Consider the following 25,527-nt stretch of genomic DNA (forward strand, 5'->3'; position numbering starts at 1 on the left):
TGAGAGAACTTGTGAGGAAGACAGACAGACCTGCTCAATCTGTCTGCTAGAACACTGGACTTTTCCTTGGATGTGTGCTGCCAGAATTAAGTGTCTAAAAGAAATCACTCACTGCCAAACTCTCATCGCTTCTATACATAGGGGGTACAACTTGGCCACCCTTTGCTTGATGATGCACCACACAACCAACAGTCCGTCTGAATGGCAATCCTCCCTGGAGGAGGAGCATCTTGAAATGCCTGCAATGTTAATAGGACTGCTCTCATTTTCAGGACATGGATGTAAAGACTGGCCTCCACACACAATCAAGTGCCTTAAACCATCCTTCCCACCATTGTAGGTCAGCATCCATTAGTCACCCTGGCGGTGGGGGAAGGATAAAAGGACATCCCAATCCTTGGGTTCAACCAGGTACTTATCAGGTCTTTTAGGAATTGGCTCCATGACATCTGGATCCTTCCATGCCCAGCAAGAGAATAGGTCCACCATCCCAACCGCCAGAAGTACTATTCAGGGCCTAAGCTGAGCTGGCTTCAAAGGCCTCAATAAAGAATGACTCCTCTTAGGGGAGGGGGTCAGAAAATCAATCACCTTTCTGTCTCCAAAGCACAAGTATTTCACCGAAGACATCAAAGGGTTAATCTGGGGGACCCTTCTCCTTCGAAGTCTGTCTTCAGACTCCTGTGTGAAATTTAAGTGCCCCCTCTTACATATATGCTTTCAAGGGGGCTTTTCCCAGTGTGATGCTCAGGAGAGGACTACCAACTGCGAACAGTCCTTAATGAGGACTGTCATCAGGCTTCTACTGGCAGACTGCCCCGATGTGACAGGATGTATAGGCTCACAGAAAACAGTAGTCAGTTGTGAAGGAGTGGACCGGGGGGTGTGTGGCAAGCATGCCTTATCCGCAAAGGCAGAGAAAGCTCTCTCCACTACAATTAAGTGTAAAGACATAAGTAGGAGCAGAAGCCAACTGCCCAGGACAGCTCACAGCATCACCCGGAGTCTGCTTTGAGACAGAAGTCAGAGCCACTCTGTCCTGCACAGAGTATTTGAGAGGAAAAGACTGCTCTAAGGGTATCTGAATAGACCCCAATCCTCTGAATCTGGCGCCATCACTTTGGCTCAGAGATCTCTCAATCTCTGACATGGGTCAAAGCTGACTGGATCAGAGACTGAGTGAAAGGCTAAGATCTGACAGTCCCTGGATTCTTGGGTCTGATGGCTCTGAAACTGAAGGTCAGACCAGAGTAAGAACCAACAGCTAGGTAAGGGCCGATGGGAGACTGAGCCAGTACAACTCCCAAGTGAATCTGTGCCAGAAAAACTTTACCATCCTGTCCACAGTTTTGGTTAGGATCCTAGATGACCTGAGAAATTAGGTAGATTGTGGCCTGGAATTTCTTCTCTGAATCTACTGAAGGGTGAATGGATCAGAAAAGAAATTGGCTCTGGAGTGAAAGTGGAGGAGCAGTGCATCAGAAACAGATTATGACCTCGTTGGAAACAACTGTTTAGAAATTCTTGGGTGGAGCTGAACCAGAAAAGTACAGTTTTGTACCTACCATAAATGTAGATCTTAGAGTGTATACACTGCTGCAGTCATTGCACTTGGGTTATCCTGCCGTCAGGCAGTTCCACAGTCGGCCTGAGTTCCAAAGTCTTGGTCCAGCGTCGGTTGCTGTCACCTCCTCCCTGACGTCAGTGCGACAGGGGGTATACAAGATGCAGCAGACGCTATTTTCTTCAGTTTCTTGCCCCAGATGTCAGGTGCCTCTAAATATGTAGGCAATTCCAATTGCTAATAAAACATGCATAAGAAAAGCAAAAAACTTACAGCTACCAGCAAATACTCCCCATAGGTAGTAAGGGTAGAAGACACAGGTACGTACCAGCCAGTAAGAGGGGAAGGAGGGAGGGTAACCTGGACTGCAGCAGTGTATACACCAACATCTACATTTATGGTAGGTACAAAACTGTACTATGTTCATCGTGTTACACTGCTGCAGTCATTACACTTGGGTAGAATCCCAAAGCTGAGGAAGGGTGGCTGGTCCTATAAGGCATTAGGGGTGGCTATAAGGCCCTGCAGCACTGCAGTGGCAAAGCCAGCTCTGGATTTAGAGTATAGAGGCAGATGGTAATGCTTGGTGAAGGTGTGTACAGAACTCCAAGTTGCTGCTTCCAAAACATCCTTGGTAGGTACTCCCCTTAGGCAGGCAGTTGAAGTGGCTGTTGCCCTGGTGGAGTGAGATCTAATGCTGCTAGGTACAGGTTTTCCATGGTATGTGTAGCAAAAACGTATACAATGTCCTATCCATTTTGAAATATCTGTTTTGAAATGGCTTTTCCCTGTGCTCCTGCAGCATATGCTACCAATAATTGCTCAGATTTTCTGAAAGCTTTGGTTTTGTCCAAGTAGAAGCGTAACTACCTGTGAATGTCCAGAGTGCAGTAGTCTCTCCCCTTTATTCTGTGGTTTAGGATAAAAAGTTAGCAGGTGAATAGTTTGGTTTAGAGCCACACTGGATACCACCTTTGGCATAAAAGTGGTGTTAGTTCGTAAAGACACCCTGTCCTGGTGGAAAATGAGGAAAGGTTCCACTGCCATTAGCGCCTGTAATTCTGAAACTCTTCGTGCTGATGTTATTGCCAAGAGCAGAGCAGTTTTTCAAGAGATATATTTTAATTCTGCTGTGTTGGCTGGCTCAAAAGGAGGTAAAGTTAGCTTCTCCAAAACAAAGTTGAGGCCCCAAGTTGGAATAGGTGCTCTACGGGGCGGTCTTATGTTTTTAGCCCCTCTGAGGTACTGTTTTAACAGAGGATTAGAGAAAGTTGGTGGATCAGTGTTGTAATGAGCAGAGATGGCAGAGGTGTGGATCTTGAGGGATGAGAAGGAGAGTCCTTTTGTCCAGCATCTCAGTTAAGTATTGTAGTATCGGAGGAATGTTTGGGACAGGAGGGTCAAGGCTGTGAGCTTGGTTCCAGGCACAGAATCTCTTCCATTTATCCGAATAGGTTTTCCTGGTACTAGGCCTTCTGGCCTCCAGAATGACATCCATAACAGCTTTGGAGAGAGGCATTGCTTGCTTGACTAAGGAATGTTCCATGCAGCTAGGTTTAAAGGTCTTTAGCCGGCTGTGTAGTATTTGTTTGTTGTGCTGAGTCAACAGATGTGGGATTTGAGGAAAAATCCAGGGCGGTTCTTGTGCTAAGCTCCTTAAAATTGGGTACTAGTGCTGGCGTGGCCAGTCTGGTGCAATCAAGAACATCTTTGGCTCTTCCTGCCTGGCTTTTATGAGTACCTTTGGCAGGAGAGGTAGTGGTGGGAAAGCGTATACTTGTAGGTTCTCCCAGCTGAGAGGGCATCCACTTTCTATGCTTGTGGATGGTAACTCCCTGTGCAGAATTTTTGTAGCTGGCAGTTTATTGGGGATGCAAACAGATCTATGTCTGGGCTCCACCATTTCTGTGTTATCATTCTGAATATTTGTGGATTCAACTCCCATTCGTGGGGATCCATGATGTTTCTTGATTAAGTCGTCTACCAGTGTGTTTTTCTCTCCTGGCAGGAATTGTGCTTGCAGATGAACTTGAAGGTTTATAGCTGTGTTCCATAAGGTCATAGCTTGTCTGCATAGGGGGTATGAGTGAGTGCCCCCTTGCTTGTTTATGTACCACATAACCACGGTCTTGTCTGTCTTTAGTAGTAGTCCTGGATGCAGCAGGTCCTTGAAAGCTATAAGCGCATTTTGTACAGCTAGCATCGTTTTTTGATTGATGTGAAGATGCCTTTCTTCTGCGGGCCACGTGCCCTGAAAACATTTGCCTGCCATGTGTGCTCAATCCGATGCATCTGTTGTCAGTGTTTACCTAGCTGTGGGTTGTGTAAAAGGCTGTCCCTTGTTGAGGTGACAAGCTTGAGCCCACCACTGAAACTCCTGTTGAAGGCAAGGGATTAGTGGTATAACTGTTTCCAAACTTTGACAGTGTTGAGACCATACATTCTTTAGGTACCATTGTAGTTTCCTCATATGCAGTCTAGCATATGGAATTAGTAGTATGCAGGATGCCATGTAACCCAAGGCCTGCAGAATTTTTCTTGCAGGGAGTTGGGTCTTTGTTGCCATCAACTAAAAGTATTGAGAGTCAGTTGTCCTAGTTTGTCTGGGGTGAGATAAGCCATCTGGGCCGTTGTGTTCAAGCTGGCACCCAGGAATATAATCTCTTGTGAGGGCACTAGTTTTGATTTCTTTTCGTTTACTGTGTACCCCAGGCAACTTAACTTTTTTTTTTTTTTTTTTTTTTTTTTTTTACAAACACCAGATGCTTTAGAAGAATGTCTTTGCTCTCTGCTTGAATCGGGCAGTCGTCCAGGTACGGATAAATCTGAATTCCTTTCTGTCTGCAAAATGCAATTACTGGTGCCAGGCACTTTGGCTTATCTACTGCGCCCAGGGTCTTCACAAAGGGCAGTGCATTGAACCAGCTATGAATCTGAGGTATCTTCTGCAGTTTTGTCTGATAGGGACATGCAGGTAATGCCTCTGAGGTCCAAAGTCACGAGCCAAGCTTTCTTGCCCAGCATGGGAAGAAGCTGCTGTAATGTCAACATTTTGAATTTCGGAACATCCAGGTAAGTGTTTAGAGATGAAAGATCCAGAATGGGCCTCCAGGCTTTGTCCTTTCTAGGTACCAGAAAGAGTCTCGAGTAAAATCCTTGTCCTTGCTCCTGTGATGGTACCTTTTGAATATCTCTCGTATCCATGAGTGCTGTAATTTGTTTTTGAGCCTCTGCCCATTGACTTGGTGGCAGATTTGGCATTCCTTTTAACCTTGGCAGAGTGTGAAAGTGGAACCTGTAACCTTGAAATACAATGTTGAGAACCCATTTGTCTTTGGTGATCATTTGCCAACTGTGGTAGAAGAGTGCCAGTTTTGCTCCCAAGGGGGCTGCCAAGAAGGATTTGTTTGGCAGCTGTAGTGGGAAGTCATTGGAGCCATTTTTTTATATGGTTGGGGCCTGTCTTCCCCTTCTTTCTGGCCTGATGCAACCCATTGTCGAGGCCTGTAAGGACCTTGTGTTTGACCTCTACCTCTTGGACGTCTGCATCTTCCCCTTTGAGGTCTGTCTGTAATTGGAAAGGACCAATTCTTAGTTGGCCAGTTTCTGCTAAATCTAGGAAGCTGAACCTGTAAGAAATCCTTCACCGTTTGCATAGATTTTGCCTCATCTTCCATTTTCTTTAATACCTCTTCTGCCTCAACTCCAAACACATCCTGCTGCAAAGGTGCATCCAATAATTTTGCTTTAACATGATCTGGTAACGTATGTGCTTTTAACCAAGCATGTCTTCTAATGACAGAGCCTGTAACTGCTGCTCTGCAGGAGGCCTCTAGAGAATCAAAACCACATTGCAAAGTATGCTTTCCCACTTGTTCAGCTGCATGCAATAAATCCTGCATTTCTTTAAAATTAGGAAGATCTGATTCTGGAAGCATTTTTTTGTTTTAATTGAGACAGTAGCTGATATTTTAGCATGTGAAGCTGGCAATTTAAGGCTCTCATTGCTAAAGTTGCAGATGTATATACTTTCTTTCCCCATCTGTCTAATGCTCTGGAATCTGTCAGAGGAAACTGGATTCTTGGCTGATGCTGCCTTAACTCCTTTGGGTCCCTGAGAAATAGTTTCAGGGTCAGCTACAGGGCTTTTATACAGAAATTTGTGAGAGTCAGGGACTCTGTAGTATCTGTCAGGTTTAACAGGTGCTGGAGGTAAGGAATCAGCATTTAAGCTGGATTCAGTATACACATCATCCATAATATCCAACACTGGCGGAATAGCAAAGGGTCTGTGTTGAGGTAATAAAAGGAAGTCTGAGCCTTTTCTTGGATTTTGAGTAATCCTGGCCTTCCCAGTGGAAATGCTCCCTCATGGTATGTAGGGTTTCCCCAAAGGAGTAGTCCTCAGGCAGTGAGGCTGATGGAATTGATTCCTCACCATCAAAATCCTCATAAGGGGGTAAAGAGTATCCTAGGTCTGAGGATGAATCAGAAGAGATGAACACCTGGTCTGATGAGTCAGTCTGCATCCTGTCTAGGCCTTTTATCAGGAGGGGGATGGGACACCCTGATCAGAGTGATTAGGTCTTCGGCCATTTTGAGCATTTGTTTCTTGTGCATGGAGGCCTGTCCTGGAGAATGCAGTATTTGTTTGACTTTAAAGGAGGCTTAGACTTAGCTGAGGGTTTAATGCTTAACTGAGTAGATCTGAAGACACCCTCTGTAGCTGTGGGTTGCTCAGCTACTCCGGATCCCTCTGAAAGGTTAGTCTCGGTAGGCTGAAGAGCTTGTGCGTCTGAAGGCCCAGCCATCTCCACGTGCGAGTCAGAGGCGGCTTGTGGGTCTACAGATGCGGTCGTCAGGGGCTGCAAAGGCGCCTCGCTCTCGCTGAAAAAACCGGAGAACCGGTGACTGGCCTAGAAGAGGCTTAGTCAGTTTTGGGCCTCGGATGCCTATCCTTGTCTTTGCACTTTTTGTGTATTCCGGTCGTCGGAAGTTCCGACGGCATGGTATAATTGAATTTTCTACCAAAATAATGTGGGGCAAAATCAAACCGACGTTAATAGTGCGCTTGTTAAACCTAGCACAAAACCGACAACCAGTGACGTCGTGGTCAGGGCCTAGGCATGGGATACAATAAGAATGGAAATCCTTATTAGGTATTTGCTTCCCACAAGAAGAATACACAGTTAACTTTTACTGACATCGGTCTGAGGCAAGAAAAAAAGTTTCCCGAATGGGGTACTTAGCTTTGTAGAAGACTTCAGTTCTGGATTCGGAATGAAAATCTCAGGAGACTGCCGACCGGCACTTGCGAACTGCTTTTGCTTCGGGCACCGTGCGTCAAGAAAGACTGAAGAAAATGGCGTCGGCTGCATCTTATATACCCCCCTGTCGCACTGACGTCAGGGAGGAGGAGACAGCGACAGACGCCAGACCAAGACTTTGGAACTCAGGCAGACTGGGGAACCGCCTGACGGCAGGATAACCCAAGTGTAATGACTGCAGCAGTGTAACACGATGAACATCTGCAGAGGGAGAGTAGTTGGGTTATTTCCTACCTTTATTTGCCCCTGACTGATGAATCCCCTTTAGGCTTCTCAGGTGGATTTCTGGAAGGGGGAGCTTCAGCAGAAAATGAAATGGATGGTAAAAACTTCAGGACCAACTTGATGCAGCATTCAACCAGAGCACCATGGCTGAAACCCACACATTTCACAGTCCATGTCCAAATGGGCAGAGTCCAAACAATACACACACCAGGTGGGCATCAGAGTTGGGAATCTTGGGCCCATAGGAGGTGCATTTTTTTAAAATCTGGTCAGCTTATCCGATATAGCAGCTATTCTAGAGAAAGAAGAGGGAAGAGCAGGAGAAATGAGAGATTACCATCAGTAAAAATGGATACAATTACCAAAGGGAAGTACCACCACATATACACAGGTAGCAGTAGGAAGGGAAAAACATTCCATTATTGCAGGTAAAGAAAATAAACTAGAACAGATTTTTTATATAAACAAAATACTAACAGAAGGAACAAGAAAGAGTATAACTATAGCATATGACAAAAGCAACACTTATCCAAAAAGCACTCTGAACGCCCAAGCTACACAGACATCCATTCACTGAAGCATCAAACAAGTTCTGAAGCAATTCTGATTAGATATGATAAAGCCACAGATCCAAGATCCTACAAGTGGCAGAAGTCAGATCTGAGGTTGGAACACAAACCAATCAGTTGAGGGAATGGAGAAAAAGCCATCAGATCGGACTTTAAAAGCCGGAAGCACACTTCAGCCTAATGTTAAGATCTTCTGACCACAGAACCACAAGGATGTGACTACTTCCTTTAAAAGGCACCAGAAAAAGTTCAAACTGAAAAATAAAAATATTCACATGTTGAAAAAGACATGCACTGCACCTACCTTAATGGCTTTGATGGCAGCCTTGGTAATCTGAATCATCTTTGCTCGTGAAATAGGAGGTTTCATGTCCATTAATGAAAAGAGCTGAATGTTAGGGATTGGGAAGCATAAAGGAAAAAGTTAATAATTTCATTACAATTTCAGTAAATTCCATTTGTGAATCTGTACATGTACAGTTTGCAAAAATCAAGTTCTACAATCCAAACAAGTTTTCAAAGTCATACAAGCATGCTGCATTTCAACTACATGAGGCAGACAACACCAATACTCAAAGTAAACCAGGACTGGTTTACTAAAATCCCCCAATCCCTAGTGACAGAATTCGAGAGGACATGCATTACAAATGCACCAGTTACTTACCTACAGCTTACCTGATTTCCCTAAAGCTGGTCAGGGAATAAGTGGCCAAGGTTTGTTTCTCCAATTCCAGCTGGTCAAAATTAAACTCCTCAAATATGGTGAGGAGTGTATGCTCACTTTGAAACTGCAGCCATAGCAAGCAGCTGCAAGACTGCTCTCAGTCAGAAGTGGAGAGATTGAAATGTTAAAACAATGAAAAATATATATTTTTACTGTTGTATTGCGCTTTGGGGAGGGAAGGTCTGATCAGTTGGAACAGAAGACCATACCTTCGAGAATTTTCTGTTCTGGCATTTGTGGTGGACATTTTAAGTTACAAGACTGCAGATAATGCTCTGTGATGTATGCCCACAGGCTTACAACCTTCAAAATGTCTATTACTTCACAAATATATTGCACTGAAAGATATTTTTCAGATTAACAACTCGCCCATTACCTCGAATTTTACTAACTAGTCTAATAAAAATATGATGCACACCCCCACAAAATTAGTCAAGTAGGGTGCCAATTAGAGTATTCTGCACACAGTACTTTAAAGTTACATAATGCACAATATATACAAAGTGTTCTGGTGTAATTTAAGAATACATTGCAGCTTAAGTGCTACAATCAATTTTTCACACCATCTTACCATTATATATGGTCCATTTATTAAACAGCTTTGCAAACATTTTAAGATGCGCCCACTTCTACTGTACACTGGCATCACTGGAGGTACAGTGTAAGGGATGCATCTATAAACTTTAATGGACAGGGCCTCGTGCATGGACTGTGGTGCACAGTTTGAGCACACTCCATGCTATCTCAGCAATGACATCACCAAAAGTAAAGTTTGAACTTTTTGGTACTGTCAAACAGGGAAAAAATAGACATTTAAAACCATATGCTACGCTAACACTGAATTGTACAAGCATGGTTGGAAGTAAAATACAGCACTGTCAGGAAAAACCACATGCTGTGGTACAGAAAGCAAGCGCAAAACTATAACAGGACATTAAGGAGCAGTCACAGTGACATTTAGATTCCAGCACGTGCGCAAATACACTGTATACAGTGGATATAAAAAAAAGTGTACACACCTCTGTTAAAATGCCAAATTTTGTGATAAAAAAATGAGACCACAAATCATTTCAAAACATTTCCCACCTTTAATGTGATCTATAACCTGTACAATTCAATTGAACAAACAAATCTGTTAGGGAACAATATAAAAAAAAAACATACAATAAGCTGGTTGCATAAGTGTGCACACCCTAACTTTGTTGAAGCACCTTTTGATTTAATTACAGCATTCAGTCTTCTTGGATACACACCTGCCATCAATTAGACACTGACTAACCCCAAATAAAGCTTAGCTGTCCTAGTAGGATTTTCCTGACATTTACTCAGTTGCCTGGTACAGCAAAAGCCATGGTTCGCAGACAGCTTACAAAGCATCAAAGGGATCTCATTGCTGAAAGGCATCAGTCAGAAGGATATAAAAAATTTTCCACACCATTGGATATACCATGAAACACAATGAAGACAGTCAAAAAGTGGAGAAAATATGGGACAACAGTGATGTTGCAAATTGGACGTCCCTCCAAAATTTAAAAGGAGACTAGTAAAACTGATCAGGGAGCCTGCCAAGAGGCCTACAGCAATACTGAAGGAACTGCATGAATTTCTGGCAAGTACTGGTTGTGTACTACACGTAACAATATCCCGTATTCTCCACATGTCTGGACTATGGGGGTAGGGCCGCAAGACGGAAGACTTTTCTTACACAAAAAACATGCAGGCCAGAATAAAATTTGCAAGCAATACATAGTTTCCCAAAAGCATGTGGAAAAATGTGTTATGGTCTGATGAGACCAAGGTTGAACTTTTTGGCCACAATTACAAAAGTAAGTTTGGCACAAACAGTTGGCATAATCGAAAGAACACCATCCCCACAGTGAAGCATAATGGTGGCAGTATCATGCTTTGGGGTTGCTTTTCTTCAGCAGGAACTGGGGTTTTAGTCAAGGTGGAGAGATTTATGAACAGTTCCAAATACCAGTCACCTTTGGCCCAAAACCTTCAAGCATCTGCTAGAAAGGTTAAGAGGAGGAATTTCACCTTTCCAATGACAATGACCCCAAGCATACATCCAAATCAACAAAATAGCTTCACCAGAAAAACAACTGAAGTTCTGGAATGGCCCAGACAGAGCCCAGAGTTAAATCCAATAGAAAATCTGTGGGATGACCTGAAGAGGGCTGTGCACAAGAGATGCCCTCGCAATCTGACAGATTTGGAGTACTTTTGCAAGAGTGGGCAAATATTGTCAAGTCAAGTTTTGCCATGCTGATAGACTCCTACCAAAGACAGTGGTGTAATTAAATCAAAAGGTACTTCAGAGTATTAGTTTAAGGGTGTGCACACTTGTGCAACCAGCTTATTGTACGTTTATTTTTTTATACTTTTTCCCCCAACAGATTTGGTGTTTTTCAAATGAATTGTACAGGTTCACAAGTCACATTAAAGGTGGGAAAAGTTTTGAAAAGATTTTTTGTGGTCTCTTATATCACAAAAACCTGGCATTTTAACAGGTGTGTGTACACTTTATATCCACTGTACATTTTCAAACAAGTTCATTTCATAACTTGAGGCGTAAGCCGAAGACAAAAATCTACAAAAACTTCAGTGTTCTGTGAACAAATCTTGGGGAGAGGCAACATGCATTAGAGTCATGGAACTTCACTTAATTCTAACCATTTAAGCACAGCACTCTACAGTTAATCTCTGCCCTCATATGTTAAAACGTACAGTCAAGTATGATAGTCAAACACTTAAAACATAGGTGCGAGTACATAGTTCAGAACTACAGCGGCAGGGTTAGTCACAGCGGTGTAAACTTTGGCTATAGATAATTGTTTTTGGGGAAATGACACCCAATGTGCAAAAAAAATGGGAAAGAGGTTATGAAATGAACGGACTGCGTTTAATGACTGCCATGCCTTAATGACACTTAATCTAACAGCATGTTTTAGCAGATCAGAGCAGTGATTGTTAGTAGATAGTGTTCTCTTAATTGCTAGAGTTTTGCAAATGTTTAGAATATGTTCCTATATTTGACATTCGATAAAAGAAAAAAGTATCAAGTGAAAAGCTTGTGTACTAACAATTGGTTTTGCCTTACTAACATCTGACTTAATTGTATGCAGTTATCATAAAAATTAAGTTCTCTTACCATAACGTTCCATCTGTATGGTCCATTTTCATTCTTCCTCCACCTGTGGGATTCCAAATCCGACCTCAGGTGGGACTCTGCCGCTTTCCAAGCTGAAGATCTGAAGCTCAAGCTGCTTTCCCCATAATACCTCACTCCACCAAATTTCCTGACATCAAGTTTGCCTCCAACATATGCATAAAATATCCAATACACCCACATCTGCAAATTCCGATAAAACCACTACGCAGACAAAAACAGTAATGGAGAAAGACAAGTATTTCAGAAACTCAAAAAAAGAACTGTAGTTCCTCTGAGAATCTCCACTAGGTCTTATAGGAATTGGACAGGGGGAAGGAGGGTGATAAAGTGGAGGAAGAATGAAAATAGACAACACAGATGGAAGGTTACGGTAAGAACATAACTATCTGATGTCAATTGTCATTCATTCCTCCACCTGTGGGACAGAACTACCCACCTACAATAACCTAGGTGGCCTTCATGAAGGAAGAATATTCCAGAGCACCACACAGCCAAGCACCACCCTATTTCTGGAAGCAATGTCTAACTTATGTGTAATAAATGTATTCAGCAGCACAAATCAACTGACTCTAGAACAAAAGGCTTGAGAAGTGGCGATGGATCTCTCAGAATGGGCTTTGATAGGTCCAGGCAAAGGAATACCATTCCAAGAATAAAAGGAAATGCAATCTCAACCATTTAGTCCGGTTGGTTTGGTAACTGCTGCCCCTTTAACATCTGAAAAGAGATGCCAACAGCTGGGTTAGACTTTCTGCAGGTTTTGGTCCTGTCAAGATAAAAAGCACAACTGCCTATGTACATCCAGAAGATGCAGCATGTATTCTCCTTTGTTCAGAAATTTGGGAAAGAATACCGGCAAACTGACGGACTGATCGATATTGTTTTCAGAAGCAACATTCGGTAAAAAGGATGGGTTGGTCCCAAAGAGATACGCGGTCTCTGTGGGAAATTAAATAACATGAAAGAGCATGCAGTTCTGAAACTCTCTGCTGAAGTCATTGCTACTAAAGACAGTCTCCCAGGACAAAAACTTACAATTCCACTCATGCCTCTCAACCTGAAATACTCAAAAATCTGGACAAATGCCAATGAAAAATAGGTACAACTAGCCAAAAATCTGGATGCTGATTAAAATTTACATACATAATTATGTAACCCCACCCACCCCAATGGAATGGTTAGCTGCCAAAGTACAGTTTTGTACCTACCATAAATGTAGATGTTAGAGTGCTAATACAGCTGCAGTCATAACAGATGGGTTCTCCTGCCGTCAGGCGGGTCCTCAGTCGGCCGAATTCCAAAGTCTAGGTCCAGCGTCGGTTGTCGTCGCTTCTTCCCTGACGTCAGTGCGACAGGGGTATAAAAGAAACAGCCGACGCCATTTTCTTCAGTTTTTCTTGCCCCAGATGTCAGGTGCCCCCAGAAGGAAGGCAATACATAAAATTATGAAGTAATGCAATGCAATATAATCAAAAAAAACAGTAGTAAGCAAATACACCATAAAAGAATACCCCTAGAGAGGAAGGAGGGAGGGAAACCTGGACAGCAGCTGTATTAACACTCGAACATCTACATTTATGGTAGGTACAAAACTGTACTATGTTCATCGTGCATACAGCTGCAGTCATAACAGATGGGTAGAATCCTAAAGCTAAGAAAGGGGTGGTAGGCACTAGGTGGAACTAGGAGCCAAAATGCCCTGCAAGACTGCGGTGGCAAAGCCTGCTCTAGATTTGGAGTATAATGGTAGGTTGTAGTGTTTGGAGAAGGTATGCACAGAACTCCAAGTGGCTGCTTCCAAGATATCCTTGGTAGGAACTCCTCTGAGGAAGGCTGCAGAGGTGGCTGTGGCCCTGGTGGAATGAGTTCTAATGCCTGTAGGAACAGTTTTGCCATGAAAGGAATAGCAAAAGTGTATGCAGTGGGCTATCCATTTTGAGATTGTCTGCTTGGAAATTGGCTTTCCTTGAGCTCCTACCGCATAGGCCACAGAGCAGTTCTGCTTTTCTGAAAGGTTTTGTTCTGTCCAAATAATAACGTAGTTGCCTGTGGATGTCCAAGGAATGTAGTAATCTCTCCCCTTTGTTTTGAGGATTGGGATAAAAAGTAGGCAAATGTATGGCCTGATTTAAAGCTACCCTGGATACCACTTTAGGCATAAAGGACGGGTTGGTTCGTAAGGAAACTCTGTCCTGATGGAAGATGATAAAAGGCTGGACCGCCATGAGGGCCTGTAGTTCTGAAACTCTACGAGCTGAAGTGATAGCCAGAAGGAAAGCTGTTTTCCAGGACAAATATTGCAAATCTGATGAAGCAGCTGGCTCAAAAGGAGGCAAAGTCAGTTTTTCCAGAATGAAATTTAGTACCCAAGCAGGTATTGGTTGTTTCCTTGGAGGTCTTAAATTCTTAGCCCCTCTGAGGAACTGTCTTAAAAGAGGGTGAGAATAAAGGAGGATCAGTGTTGTATTCTGCAGAAATGGCTGAGGCATGGATTTTGATGGAGAACGAAAGTCCACTGCTTAGCAGTTCAGCCAAATATTGTAGTATTTGAGGTAAATTCAGTTTTCCAGGGTTCTGGTCCTTTTTCTCATTCCAGACACAAAAAAGTTTCCATTTTGCGGAGTAAGCTTTTCTAGTTGATGGCCTTCTGGCCTCCAAAATGACATCCTGCACCTCCTTGGAGAGTAGTGCCTGCTGTGATGCTAAGGAATCTTCCATACGGCTAGATTGAGTGTTTTTAGCTGACTGTGAAGAGTTTTGAAGCTGTGCTGAGTTAGAAGAAGAGGCATTAGAGGCAGGGTCCATGGAGGGGAATGAGTCAGGCTCCTCAGGAGTGGGTACCAGTGTTGCCTTGGCCAGACCGGAGCAATGAGGATCATCTTTGGTCTGTCTGCTCTGGTCTTCAATAAGACTTTGGGCAGCAGAGGAAGAGGCAGGAAGGCATAAGCAGTCATTGATGTCCACCTGAAAGAGCGTCCACTCTCCAAGCCTTTGGGTGGAAGGACCTTGAGCAGAATTTTGTCAATTGATGATTTTTGTGGGAGGCAGAGAGATCTATGTCTGGCCTTCCCCATTCTTGGATTATTTCTGTAAAAACTTTTGGATGCAACATCCATTCGTGTGGATCTGTTATATTCCTGCTTAGGTTGTCTGCCAGCGTGTTTTCCTTGCCTGGCAAGTACTGTGCTTGTAGTTCCATTTGTAAGTCCATGGCCATGTTCCAAAGTGATATGGCCAGTCTGCATAGGGGATAGGAATGTGTTCCTCCCTGCTTGTTTATGTACCACATAACTGTGGTGTTGTCCGTCCTTATCAATAGTTGACCTGGTTGTAGAAGGTCCATGAAAGCTATAATAGCATTTATTACTGCTAGCATTTCTTTTTGATTGATGTGAAGGTGCTTTTCTTTTTGGGACCATTTGCCCTGAATGCACCGGTCTGTCATGTGCGCCCCCCAGGCGTAGTCCGAGGCGTCTGTTGTGATGACTTGATTTGCTTGAGGCTTGCAGAATGGAAGACCTGTGTTTGACATGCTTGAGCCCACCACAGAAATTCCTTTTGCGGACATGGAAGTAGTGGTATTATTGTTTCCAAACTGTGGCTGGGCTGAGACCATATGTTTTTTAGGTACCACTGTAGTTCTCCTATGCAGCTTTGCACATGGGATTAGCAAGATGCAAGATGCCATGAATCCCAGAGCCTGCAGGATTTTCCTTGCAGTCAGCCTGGTGCAATTTGCCAGTGTTCTGAAATATTGAATTAGTTGCCCCTGCTTCTCTGGCGTGAGGTAGGCCATCTAAGTGTTTGTGTCCAAATTGGCACCCAGGAAAATTTTCCGAGAGGGTATTAGCCTTGATTTCTCTTTGTTGACTGTGTATCCCAGAGAGTTTAATAACATTATTACATAAGCCAGATGTTTCAGAAGAATGTGTTTGCTGTCCGCTTGGATCAGGCAGTCGTCCAAATAGGGATATATTTGTATCCCTTGAAGTCTGCAGTAGGCGATTACTGATGCCAGGCATTTCGTGAATACTCTGGGCGCAGTAGATAAGCCAAAGGGCAATGCAGAGAATTGATAATGGGTTGAACCTGCAAGAAATCTGAGGTATCTTCTGCAATTGTCTGATTGGGACATGCAGGTATGCCTCCTTGAGGTCCAATGTTACCAGCCAAGACTCCTTGCCCAGCATGGGAAGAAGTTGCTGTAGAGTGAGCATCTTGAATTTTGGTATGAGTAGGAATGTGTTTAGGATGGAAAGGTCCAAAATAGGTCTCCAATCTTTTCCCTTCCTTGGCACCAGAAATAGCCTGGAATAAAAACCTTGACCTTATTCGTGTGTAGGTACCTCTTGAATAGCTTTCATGTTTATAAGATCTGAAATTTGCTTTTGTGCCTCTGCCCTTTGATTGTGTGGCAGATTTGGCATGCCTCTCATTTTTGGAAGGGTATGAAAGTGGAATTTGTAGCCTCTGTTTATAATGTCCAGGATCCATTTGTCCTTTGTGACATGCCAATTTTTTGAGAATAGTGCCAGCTTTCCTCCTAAGGGGGCTGCCATTTGAGACCTGGTTGGCCTGCAAAAGGGAAAGTCATTGGGTTTGCTTTCTGAAAGATTGTGAGTTGTCCTCACCACCTCTTTGTGTAGGAGCTTGCCATAGTCTACCTCTGTACGATCCTTGTGGTTGTCCTCTGCCCCTCGGGCGCCTGTATCTGCCTCTTTGGAGTCTGTCCGTGGCAGGAAAGGACCAGTTTTTTGAAGGCCAATTTCTACTAAAACGTGGGGGTTGAACCTGCAGAAATTCTCACAGTTTGCATTGATTTAGCTTTTTCCTCCATTTTTTGTAATACTTCCTCAGCATTTGCCCCAAATAGTACATCCTTTTGAAGGGGGGAGTCTAGTAATTTAGCTTTGACATGATCAGGCAAGGTTTGCTCCTTGAGCCAAGCATGCCTGCGTATGACTGAGCCTGTAACAGCAGCTCTACATGAGGCCTCTAGAGCATCAAAACCACATTGTAAGGTATGTTTACCCACTTGTTCTGCACTATGCATCAAATCCTGCAATTCCTTCAAGTCTGGTTGTTCAGGCTGTGACATTTTACTTTTTAATTGAAATAACAGAAACTGTTGGTATTTTAGCATATGAAACTGACAGTTTAAGGTAGCAGAGGTATATACCTTTTTTCCCCACCTTTCTAAGGATCTGGAATCTCTCTCGGAAGGCAATGGAGTTTTGGCAATGGAAGCCTCAACTCCCTTGGGTCCCTGTGAGATGGTTTCTAGGTCAGCAGCATGGCTTTTGTAAAGAAATTGGTGTGAGTCAGGAACCCTGTAGTACCTGTCAGGCTTAACTGGAGCTGGAGGTAGAGAGTCCGGGTTAAGGCAGGCCTCCGAGTAAACATCATCTAGGATGTCCAAGACAGGAGGTATTGCCAGAGGCCTGTGCTGGGGTAACAAAAGAAATTCCCTGAGCCTTTTCTTGGAATCTGAATAATCCTGGCCTTCCCAGTGGAAGTGTTCCCTTAAGGTATGCAGAGTTTCCACAAATGAGAAATCCTCAGGGGGGGATACAGAAGGAATAGACTCCTCTGCATCGGAGTCTTCAAAAGGGGAGTAAGCCTGTTCCTGATCAGAATGTTCTGAAATAATGGATCCCTGATCAGAGGATGGGGAATCTTCCTCCACTCTGGGCCTTTTGTCCGGAGGTGGCTGAGAACCTCTGATTAGAGTAATTAAATCCTCAGCTATTTTAAGCATCTGTCTCTTAGGCATGGGGCCTGGAGATGGGCCCTGTGTAACTGGTCTCTTAGGGTGCATGGTTGCTTTAGACTTGGTGAAAGCCTTGATGGAGAAAGAAGAGGAAGGTCTGAAGACACCTTGAGTGGAGGTGGACCTGTCCACATTCTGTGTTTACACGCCAAGAGTGGCTTCGGTATCTGTAGTCGGGGTGTGGGCCGAGGAGCCTGCGACCTCGGGTACAGCAGACACCGCCAAATATGTCGGTAGTCAGGGGCTGCGTAGGCGCCTGAGAACCGAACCACGTGTAGTCGGCTTTGGCGTGGTGTCGGTAGAGGCCGCGGACCTCGAGTGTCAGTCCTTGTCTTAGCGTTTTTTAGACAAAACCGGTGTCGGAGTATCCGACGACATGGTATAGTTAAATGCTTTCCCAAAAAAATGCTGGGCGAACTCCACCCGACGCTTAGTGCGTTTGCTGAAAGTAGCACAACAGTGACAGACCGAGACGTCGTGGTCTGGGCCTAAACAAGGTATACAGAGGGAATGGAAATCCTTATGCGGTATTTGCTTCCCACAAGAAATACAATTATTAACTTTGTCTGACATCGGTCTGAGGCAAGAAAAGTTTCCCCAACGGGGTACGTAGCTTTTAAGAAGACTTCGGTTTTCCAAATTTTTCGTAATCTCAGGAGCTGGCCGACCGGCACTTGCGAACTGCTTCTGCTTCGGGCACCGCGCGGCAAGAAAGACTGAAGAAAATGGCGTCGGCTGGTTCTTTTATACCCCTGACGTCAGGGAAGAAGCGACGACAACCGACGCCGAACCTAGACTTTGGAATTCGGCCAACCGAGGACCCGCCTGACGGCAGGAGAACCCATCTGTTATGACTGCAGCTGTATGCACGAAGATCATCATACAAATGCAAACTGAATTACTAAAAACGTAATACATACCTCAACTGTACAGATTTTCAGAATGTCCAGATTTTTGGCACATTTTTCACAAAAATGTGATTTTCTAGCAAATCATTGGCAAATTGATGATTTAAGTCAGAACATGACAGATTTGAGTTTGACTTGATATTCGCAGAAAATTCATGTGAATGCAAAATGTGTAAATCTACTTTCTAAGCTTGTAACAGCAGTATTTAAAAATTGTCCCTATTTTTGGGTCTTTGTCCTCCATTAATGCCTTGTCCAGATTTCTTGCTCCAAGAGGTTGAGAGGTATAATATATAACCAGAACATTATTTACATTAACGTTTGAGCTTGTATCAAACGTTGAACTTGTACTAACCTAAAATGCAACTTTCTTTTATAAAAAGTTAACAAATCTGTCCCTATTTTTGTCTCTTTCCCCCATCCTCATTATTCAAGGCTTTATCCATATTTCTTGCATTAGGAAGTTGAAAGGTATAATAGGTAGAAAGTACAGTTTTGTACCTGCCATAAATGTAGATGTTAGAGTGCTCATACAGCTGCAGTCATTACAGATGGGTTATCCTGCCGTCAGGCGGGTCCTCTGTCGGACGAATTCCCAAGTCTAGGTCCGGCGTCGGTTGTCGTCGCTTCTTCCCTGACGTCAGTGCGGCAGGGGTATAAAAGAGGCAGCAAACGCCATCTTCTTCAGTTTTTCTTGCCCCAGATGTCAGGAGCCCCCAGCAGGAAGGCAAAACAAATTTATGTAATCATGCAATATAGAATGATCAAAAAACATTAGTTGCAAGCAAATACACAATAAAAGAATACCCCAAATAGGTTGTATGAGAAGGTGTTTGTCATGAGGCCTGTCCTAAGAGGGGATGGAGGGGGGGGGGGGGGTAACCTGGACTGCAGCTGTATGAGCACTCGAACATCTACATTTATGGTAGGTACAAAACTGTACTATGTTCATCGTGCATACAGCTGCAGTCATTACAGATGGGAAGAATCCCAAAGCTAAGTAGGGGTGGCAGGCACTAAGTGGAACTAGGAGGAGCAATGATGCCCTGCAAGACTGCTGTGGCAAATCCCACTCTAGATTTAGAGTATAGTGGAAGGTGATAGTGCTTGGAGAAAGTGTGCACTGAACTCCAAGTGGCTGCTTCCAAAATGTCCTTGGTAGGGACCCCCCTGAGGAAAGCTGCAGAGGTAGCTGTGGCCCTGGTGGAGTGAGATCTGATGCATGTAGGCACAGTTTTTCCATGAAATGAGTAACAAAAGCGTATGCAGTGGGCTATCCATTTTGAGATAGTCTGTTTGGAAATAGCCTTTCCTTGAGCACCTGTAAGCATAGGACACAGTTGCTCGGATTTCCTGAATGGCTTTGTCCTGTCCAAATATTAACGAAGTTGTCTGTGAATGTCCAAGGAATGTAGTAGTCTTTCCCCTTTGTTTTGTGGATTAGGATAAAAGGTAGGTAAGTGGATAGTCTGATTCAAAGCTACACTGGATACTACCTTTGGCATAAAGGTAGGGTTGGTTCGTAAGGAAACTCTGTCCTGATGGAAAATGATGAAAGGTTGCACAGCCATGAGGGCCTGTAGCTCCGAAACCCTGCGTGCCGAGGTGATAGCCAGAAAGTACAGTTTTGTACCTACCATAAATGTAGATGTTCGAAGATCCACATTGCTGCAGTCCTTACATATGGGTAGTCCGCTGTCCTCGGTCGGCCCGAATACCAAAGTATTAGGCTGACGTTGGTCATGGGCGCTCAGATCTGACATCAGAGCGTCAGGGTATAAAAGCGCATGACAGACGTCATATCCTCAGTCTTTGCTTGCCCCAGATGTCAGAAGGCCCTAAAAAGAAAGGCCACAGCCCAAAAACAGGATATCTCCCAAAAACATGCCCAACAACAACCATCACCCAAACCATATAACCATGCCAAACTACAGAGGGGAAGGAGGGAGGGTAAATTGGACTGCAGCAATGTGGATCTTCGAACATCTACATTTATGGTAGGTACAAATCTGTACTATGTTCTTCATCTCACATTGCTGCAGTCCTTACATATGGGTAGAATCCCAAAGCAGAGGTAAAGGGAGGATGGCAAAATCATAAAGCATTAGGGGCTGCTAAAATGCCCTGTAATATTGCAGTGGCAAATCCAGCCCTAGACTTAGAATAAAGAGGAAGGTGGTAATGCTTGGAAAAAGTATGTACTGAACTCCAAGTGGCTGCTTCCAAAATATCTTTTGTAGCTACCCCCCTTAGAAAGGCAGTAGAAGTGGCAGTAGCTCTAGTGGAATGAGGTCTGATTCCAGCCGGAATCTCCTTACCATGATGGGAATAACAAAGAAATACAAAACCCAATCCATTTAGAAATAGTTTGTTTTGAAACAGGTTTTCCCTGAGAACCCAAAGCAAAAGAAACAAACTGCTGAGACTGCCTGAACCCCTTGGTTCTGCTCAAATAATAACGTAACTGCCTGTGAATATCCAAAGTATGCAAAATCTTCTCCCCTTTATTTTGGGGGTTTGCATAAAAAGTAGGCAAATGAATAGTTTGATTCAAGGCCACACTAGAAACCACTTTAGGCATAAAGGAAGGATTAGTACGCAAAGATACCCTATCCATATGAAAAATCAGGAAAGGTTCCACTGCCATAAGGGCCTGTAATTCAGAAACCCTTCTTGCAGAGGTAATGGCCAACAAAAAAGCAGTCTTCCATGATAAATACTTTAACTCGGCAGTAGCTGCAGGCTCAAAAGGTTATAGAGTAAGCTTTTCCAACACAAAATTGAGATCCCAAGCAGGAGTAGGAGCTCTACGTGGGGGTCTTATGTTCTTTGCCCCTCTAAGAAATTGCTTAAACAAAGGATGGGAAAATAAAGGAGGGTCACAGTCATAGTGAGCAGAAATGGCTGCAGCATGAACCTTTATCGAGGAGAAAGACAAACCCTTGTCCAATAACTCAGTAAGATATTGAAGAGAAACACTTAAATCAGGCTTGGAAACATCAAAGTCCTTCGCTTTGCTCCAAAGAAAAAATCTCCTCCATTTATCAGCGTAAACTTTCCTTGTACTAGGCCTTCTGGCCTCCAAAATAACATTCAAAACTTGTTGTGGAAGCTGAGACCCTCCAGGGTCTAAAACAGAATATGCCAGGCTGTGAGATGCAGAGACTGAATCTTGACATTGAGGAAGTGATTGCCCTCCTGAGACAAAAGATGCGGAATCAAAGGCAGAGGCCATGGAGGCTCCCTTACCAAACTCCTCAGTAGTGGGTACCAGTGCTGTCGAGGCCAATCCGCGCTATCAGAATCATGGATGGCTTGTCTATTCTGGCCTTCAGGAGTACCTTGGGAATGAGAGGCAGAGGTGGAAAGGCATAGACATGAAGATTGCTCCAACTGAATGATAGACCATCCACCTTCCAAGCTGTGGGATGAAACATTTTGTGCAAAACTTTGGCAACTGGTAATTTAGTGGAGAAGCGAACAGATCTATGTCTGGAGTCCCCCATAACACTGTCAACTTTTGAAACACATGAGGATCCAGTTTCCACTCGTGAGGATCCACAATTCGTCTGCTCAACACATCCGCTAAGGAGTTCTGTGCTCCTGGTAGAAACCTTGCCTGAAGATTGAGGTGTAAACTGAGAGCAGTCTCCCACAAAATCATCGCTTGCCTGCAAAGAGGGTCGAATGGGTTACCCCTTGCTTGTTGATGTACCACATGACAGTAGTGTTGTCTGTTTGAATCAACACCTGTCCTGGGTGAAGTAAATCCTTGAAAGCCATCAATGCAAATTGGACTGCTAACATCTCCTTCAAGTTGATATGCAAATGTTGAAGTCTGACAGGCCACGTGTCTTGCACCCATTTTCCATTGAGGTGTGCTCCCAAGCCTTGTCCGAGGCATCTGTCGTTAGAATCTGACTCGCCTCTGGTCGGGTCACAGAGAGTCCCCTGTTTAGGTGACATTCCTGAGCCCACCACAAAAATTCTTTCTGAATGCAAGGTATTATCTGAATGACAGTGTCTAGATCTTGGCAGTGTTGTGTCCATACATTTTTGAGATACCATTGAAGCTTCCTCATATGCAGTTTGGCATTGGGAAGCACCAGAATACAAGATGCCATGAACCCCAAGGCTTGAAGGACTGTCCTTGCAGTCAGCCTGGACTGTAGAGACATTTGATGGAAATAAAGAGAAAGGCTTCTTTGTTTGTCCGGGGTCAAAAAGGCCATCTGGGAAGCTGTATTCAGTCTCACACCCAGAAAGCACATGTCCTGAGAGGGTACTAGACTGGACTTTGTTTCGTTCACAGAATACCCTAGGCATCTTAACACTACCATCACATACTGTAGATGATGCAGAAGTGTTGTGCAATAATCAGGCAATCGTCCAAATAAGGATAAATCTGTATTACTCTTAACCTGAAAAAGGCTATCACTGGAGCCAGAACCTTTGTGAACACTCTGGGCGCAGTAGATAAGCCAAAGGGCAATGCAGAGAACTGATAAGAAGTTATGTACCTACCATAACGTTCCATGTTAGTTGTCTTCTCTCGCCTTCTTTCTTGCTTGATGGGTTCGGAGCCGATCCCTCGGCTCCGACTCGGCACTTGCTAAGCTCGAGAGTCACTTTTACCAGCTCGAGGCAGCCCCATATCCCATGATGCAAGGCGATAAGTACCCAGATCTCGTTTGATGACAAAGGGCAATAGCACCAAGCATAAATATACTTCCCAAAGGAAGAAAGAAAACTTACAGAAGGAAGAAGGACCAGGTCTGAATGGTCTTCAGCATAATAATTTCTTATAACAAGGTCTGTCCAGGCCAGGGGGAAGGAGGGAGGGTCGCAAGAAAGAAGGCGAGAGAAGGCAACTAACATGGAACGTTATGGTAGGTACATAACTTCTTAATGTTAAGTTGTCAATCTCGCCTTCATTCTTGCTTGATGGGACCGCGTCCCTAGCACCTCTATCCTGGGTGGCTCAATGGAACAAACTCTTGAGGACTGTAGAGCCAAAGCTGGCTCTGTCCCTGGAGGCCAAGTCCAATTTGTAATGGGAAACAAAAGTGTGAGGAGTGGCCCAAGTGGCCGCTGCACAAATAGTGTCTAAAGGAAGTCTAGCTTGAAAGGCTGTAGAAGTAGCTAAGCTCCTAGTTGAATGTGCTTTAGGTTTTGAGCACAGCTGTTTTCCCCTGAGCAGATAAATTTCAGTGATGACCGAAGAAAGCCATCTGGACAAGGTCACTTTAGAAACAGGAAGGCCTTTTTTATTATCCGCATAGGAAACAAAAAGTTGATCAGATTTTCTAAATTTTTTTGTTCTGTCATCAAGATAATGTAGCTTTTGTTCAGCTCTGTCTGAATAGTTTGGGAAAAATACAGGGAGATCAATGGATTGATTCAAATTGTTCTTTGAAGCGACCTTAGGCAAAAAGGTTGGATTAGTTCTCAAAGATACTCTGTCTTTGTGAAAAACCAAATAGGGGGGTCGAACCGATAGAGCATGAAGTTCAGACACCCTCCTGGCCGATGTAATAGCCACTAGGAATAAAGTTTTCCAAGAAAGAAATTTCAGGGAACAAGAAACAGCTGGCTCGAAGGGGGGAAGAATCAAGGATGTCAGCACTAAATTTAGATCCCACTGAGGAGGATTCCTGATTGGAGGCTTTAGTAGGAAAATTCCTTTCAAGAAGGCCCTGCAGAGCCTATGGGACATAATATTATGATCTGCTATCCCGACATGAAAATTGGAAATAGCAGCCAATTGAACTCTGACTGTGGAAGAAGAGGAGCCTGCATGAAAAATCTCTGCTAAGAAGTCCAGGACCGCCTGAACAGGGGCAGTGAAAGGATCAATATTCTTGGCCTTAGCCCAATAAGAGAAACGTTTCCATTTGCTTGTATAAATCCTCCTGGTAGAGGATTTTAACAAAGCTACTATGATGTCTCTAACTGGGTTAGAGATCAAAGGAAGCCTGGCTAAGGAAGGAAGTGGAGCAACCATGCTGTGAGGTTGAGAGAAGGGATAGACCGGTCCAGCTGACCCGATTGGTGAATCAGAAGATCTGGCACTGGGTCCAGATGCCACGGCTGCACCAAAAGGTGATGGAGGAACGGGAACCAAACTTGTCGAGGCCAGTAAGGGGCAATGAGAATCAATTTGGCTCTCAAAACGGTAGCTTTCTGGATAACCTGAGGGATCAGAGGAAATGGAGGGAAGGCATAAAGAAGTCCCTGGGGCCAATCCTGGGTCAGAGCGTCTCTGGGGGGATGGCCTGGTAGAGGGAAGAGGCAGAAAAAGTCTGGACATTTGCTGTTTTGGGGAGTAGCAAAAAGATCGCAACATGGACGACCCCATTCCAGAAAAATCTCTTCCGCTATAGATTGCTTGAGAGACCACTCGTGAGGCATGAGAATAGCTCTGCTCAATCTGTCCACTACAATGTTGGTTTTCCCAGGGATATGCGTTGCTACCAGAAACAGATGAGAGGAGATCGCCCATTGCCATAGTCTGAGCGCTTCGACACAAGGGGTAGGACTTGGTTCCGCCCTGTTTGTTGATATACCAAACTACAGACATGTTGTCTGTGTGGACTGCAATTGTCCCTACGGAAGAAAGTCGTTGAGGGCTTGCAACGTTAAAAGCACTGCTCTCATCTCCAGGACATTTATGTGCAGATGGTACTCGAGCGGCTGCCACGTCCCATGAACCATCCTGCCCTGATAATGACCCCCACCCGATCAGGGAGGCATCCGTGGTGACAGTGGCTATCGGGATGGGGGTACAAAGTACCTGCCTTGGTGAACCTGAGGAGATGTGATCCACCAAGCAAGATGATCTTTGCAAGTCTGTGTCACCAGAATCTGGTGACGCATAGGAAGTTGTTGGTATGACCACTGTGTGAACAGCATCCACTGAAGAAGGCGCATGTAGAATCGAGCCAGGGAAGAAGAGTAATGGCCGCAGCCATGAGGCCTAATACCTTTAGAACCATTCTGGCCTGTACTTTCTTGTTGGCCAGAATGATCCTGACATGACTCTGAATGTCTGAAACTCTTTGACCTGTAAGGGTAGCTGACATCCGAACAGTGTTTAAGTTTGCGCCTATGAAGGTAATAGACTGGCAGGGCGATAAGGATGACTTTTCGAAGTTGATCGAGATGCCAAAATGAGAACAAAGATTTATTGTGTAATCCCTGGCTTGTATAAGCTGATGCCTGGTGGTGGCTGACAGGAGCCAGTCGTCGAGATACGGAAACACCTG

The 25,527-nt window shown here is 44.2% G+C and overlaps 1 protein-coding gene across 1 annotated transcript in view; it reads right to left on the minus strand.

Moving 5' to 3' along the window:
* LOC122802398 (SR-related and CTD-associated factor 4-like) overlaps nucleotides 1-25,527 on the minus strand; it is a 1,636,555-nt gene that overhangs the window by 1,396,480 nt on the left and 214,548 nt on the right. The window contains exon 2 of the mRNA XM_044072023.1: nucleotides 7,990-8,073. Coding sequence (XP_043927958.1) covers nucleotides 7,990-8,073 — 84 coding nt within the window. The remainder of the gene's footprint in view (nucleotides 1-7,989; nucleotides 8,074-25,527) is intronic.

This window comes from Protopterus annectens, chromosome 5.part0, assembly GCF_019279795.1.
Source record: "Protopterus annectens isolate FY-2018-M chromosome 5.part0, PAN1.0, whole genome shotgun sequence".
Classification (NCBI taxonomy): Eukaryota; Metazoa; Chordata; order Ceratodontiformes; family Protopteridae; genus Protopterus; species Protopterus annectens.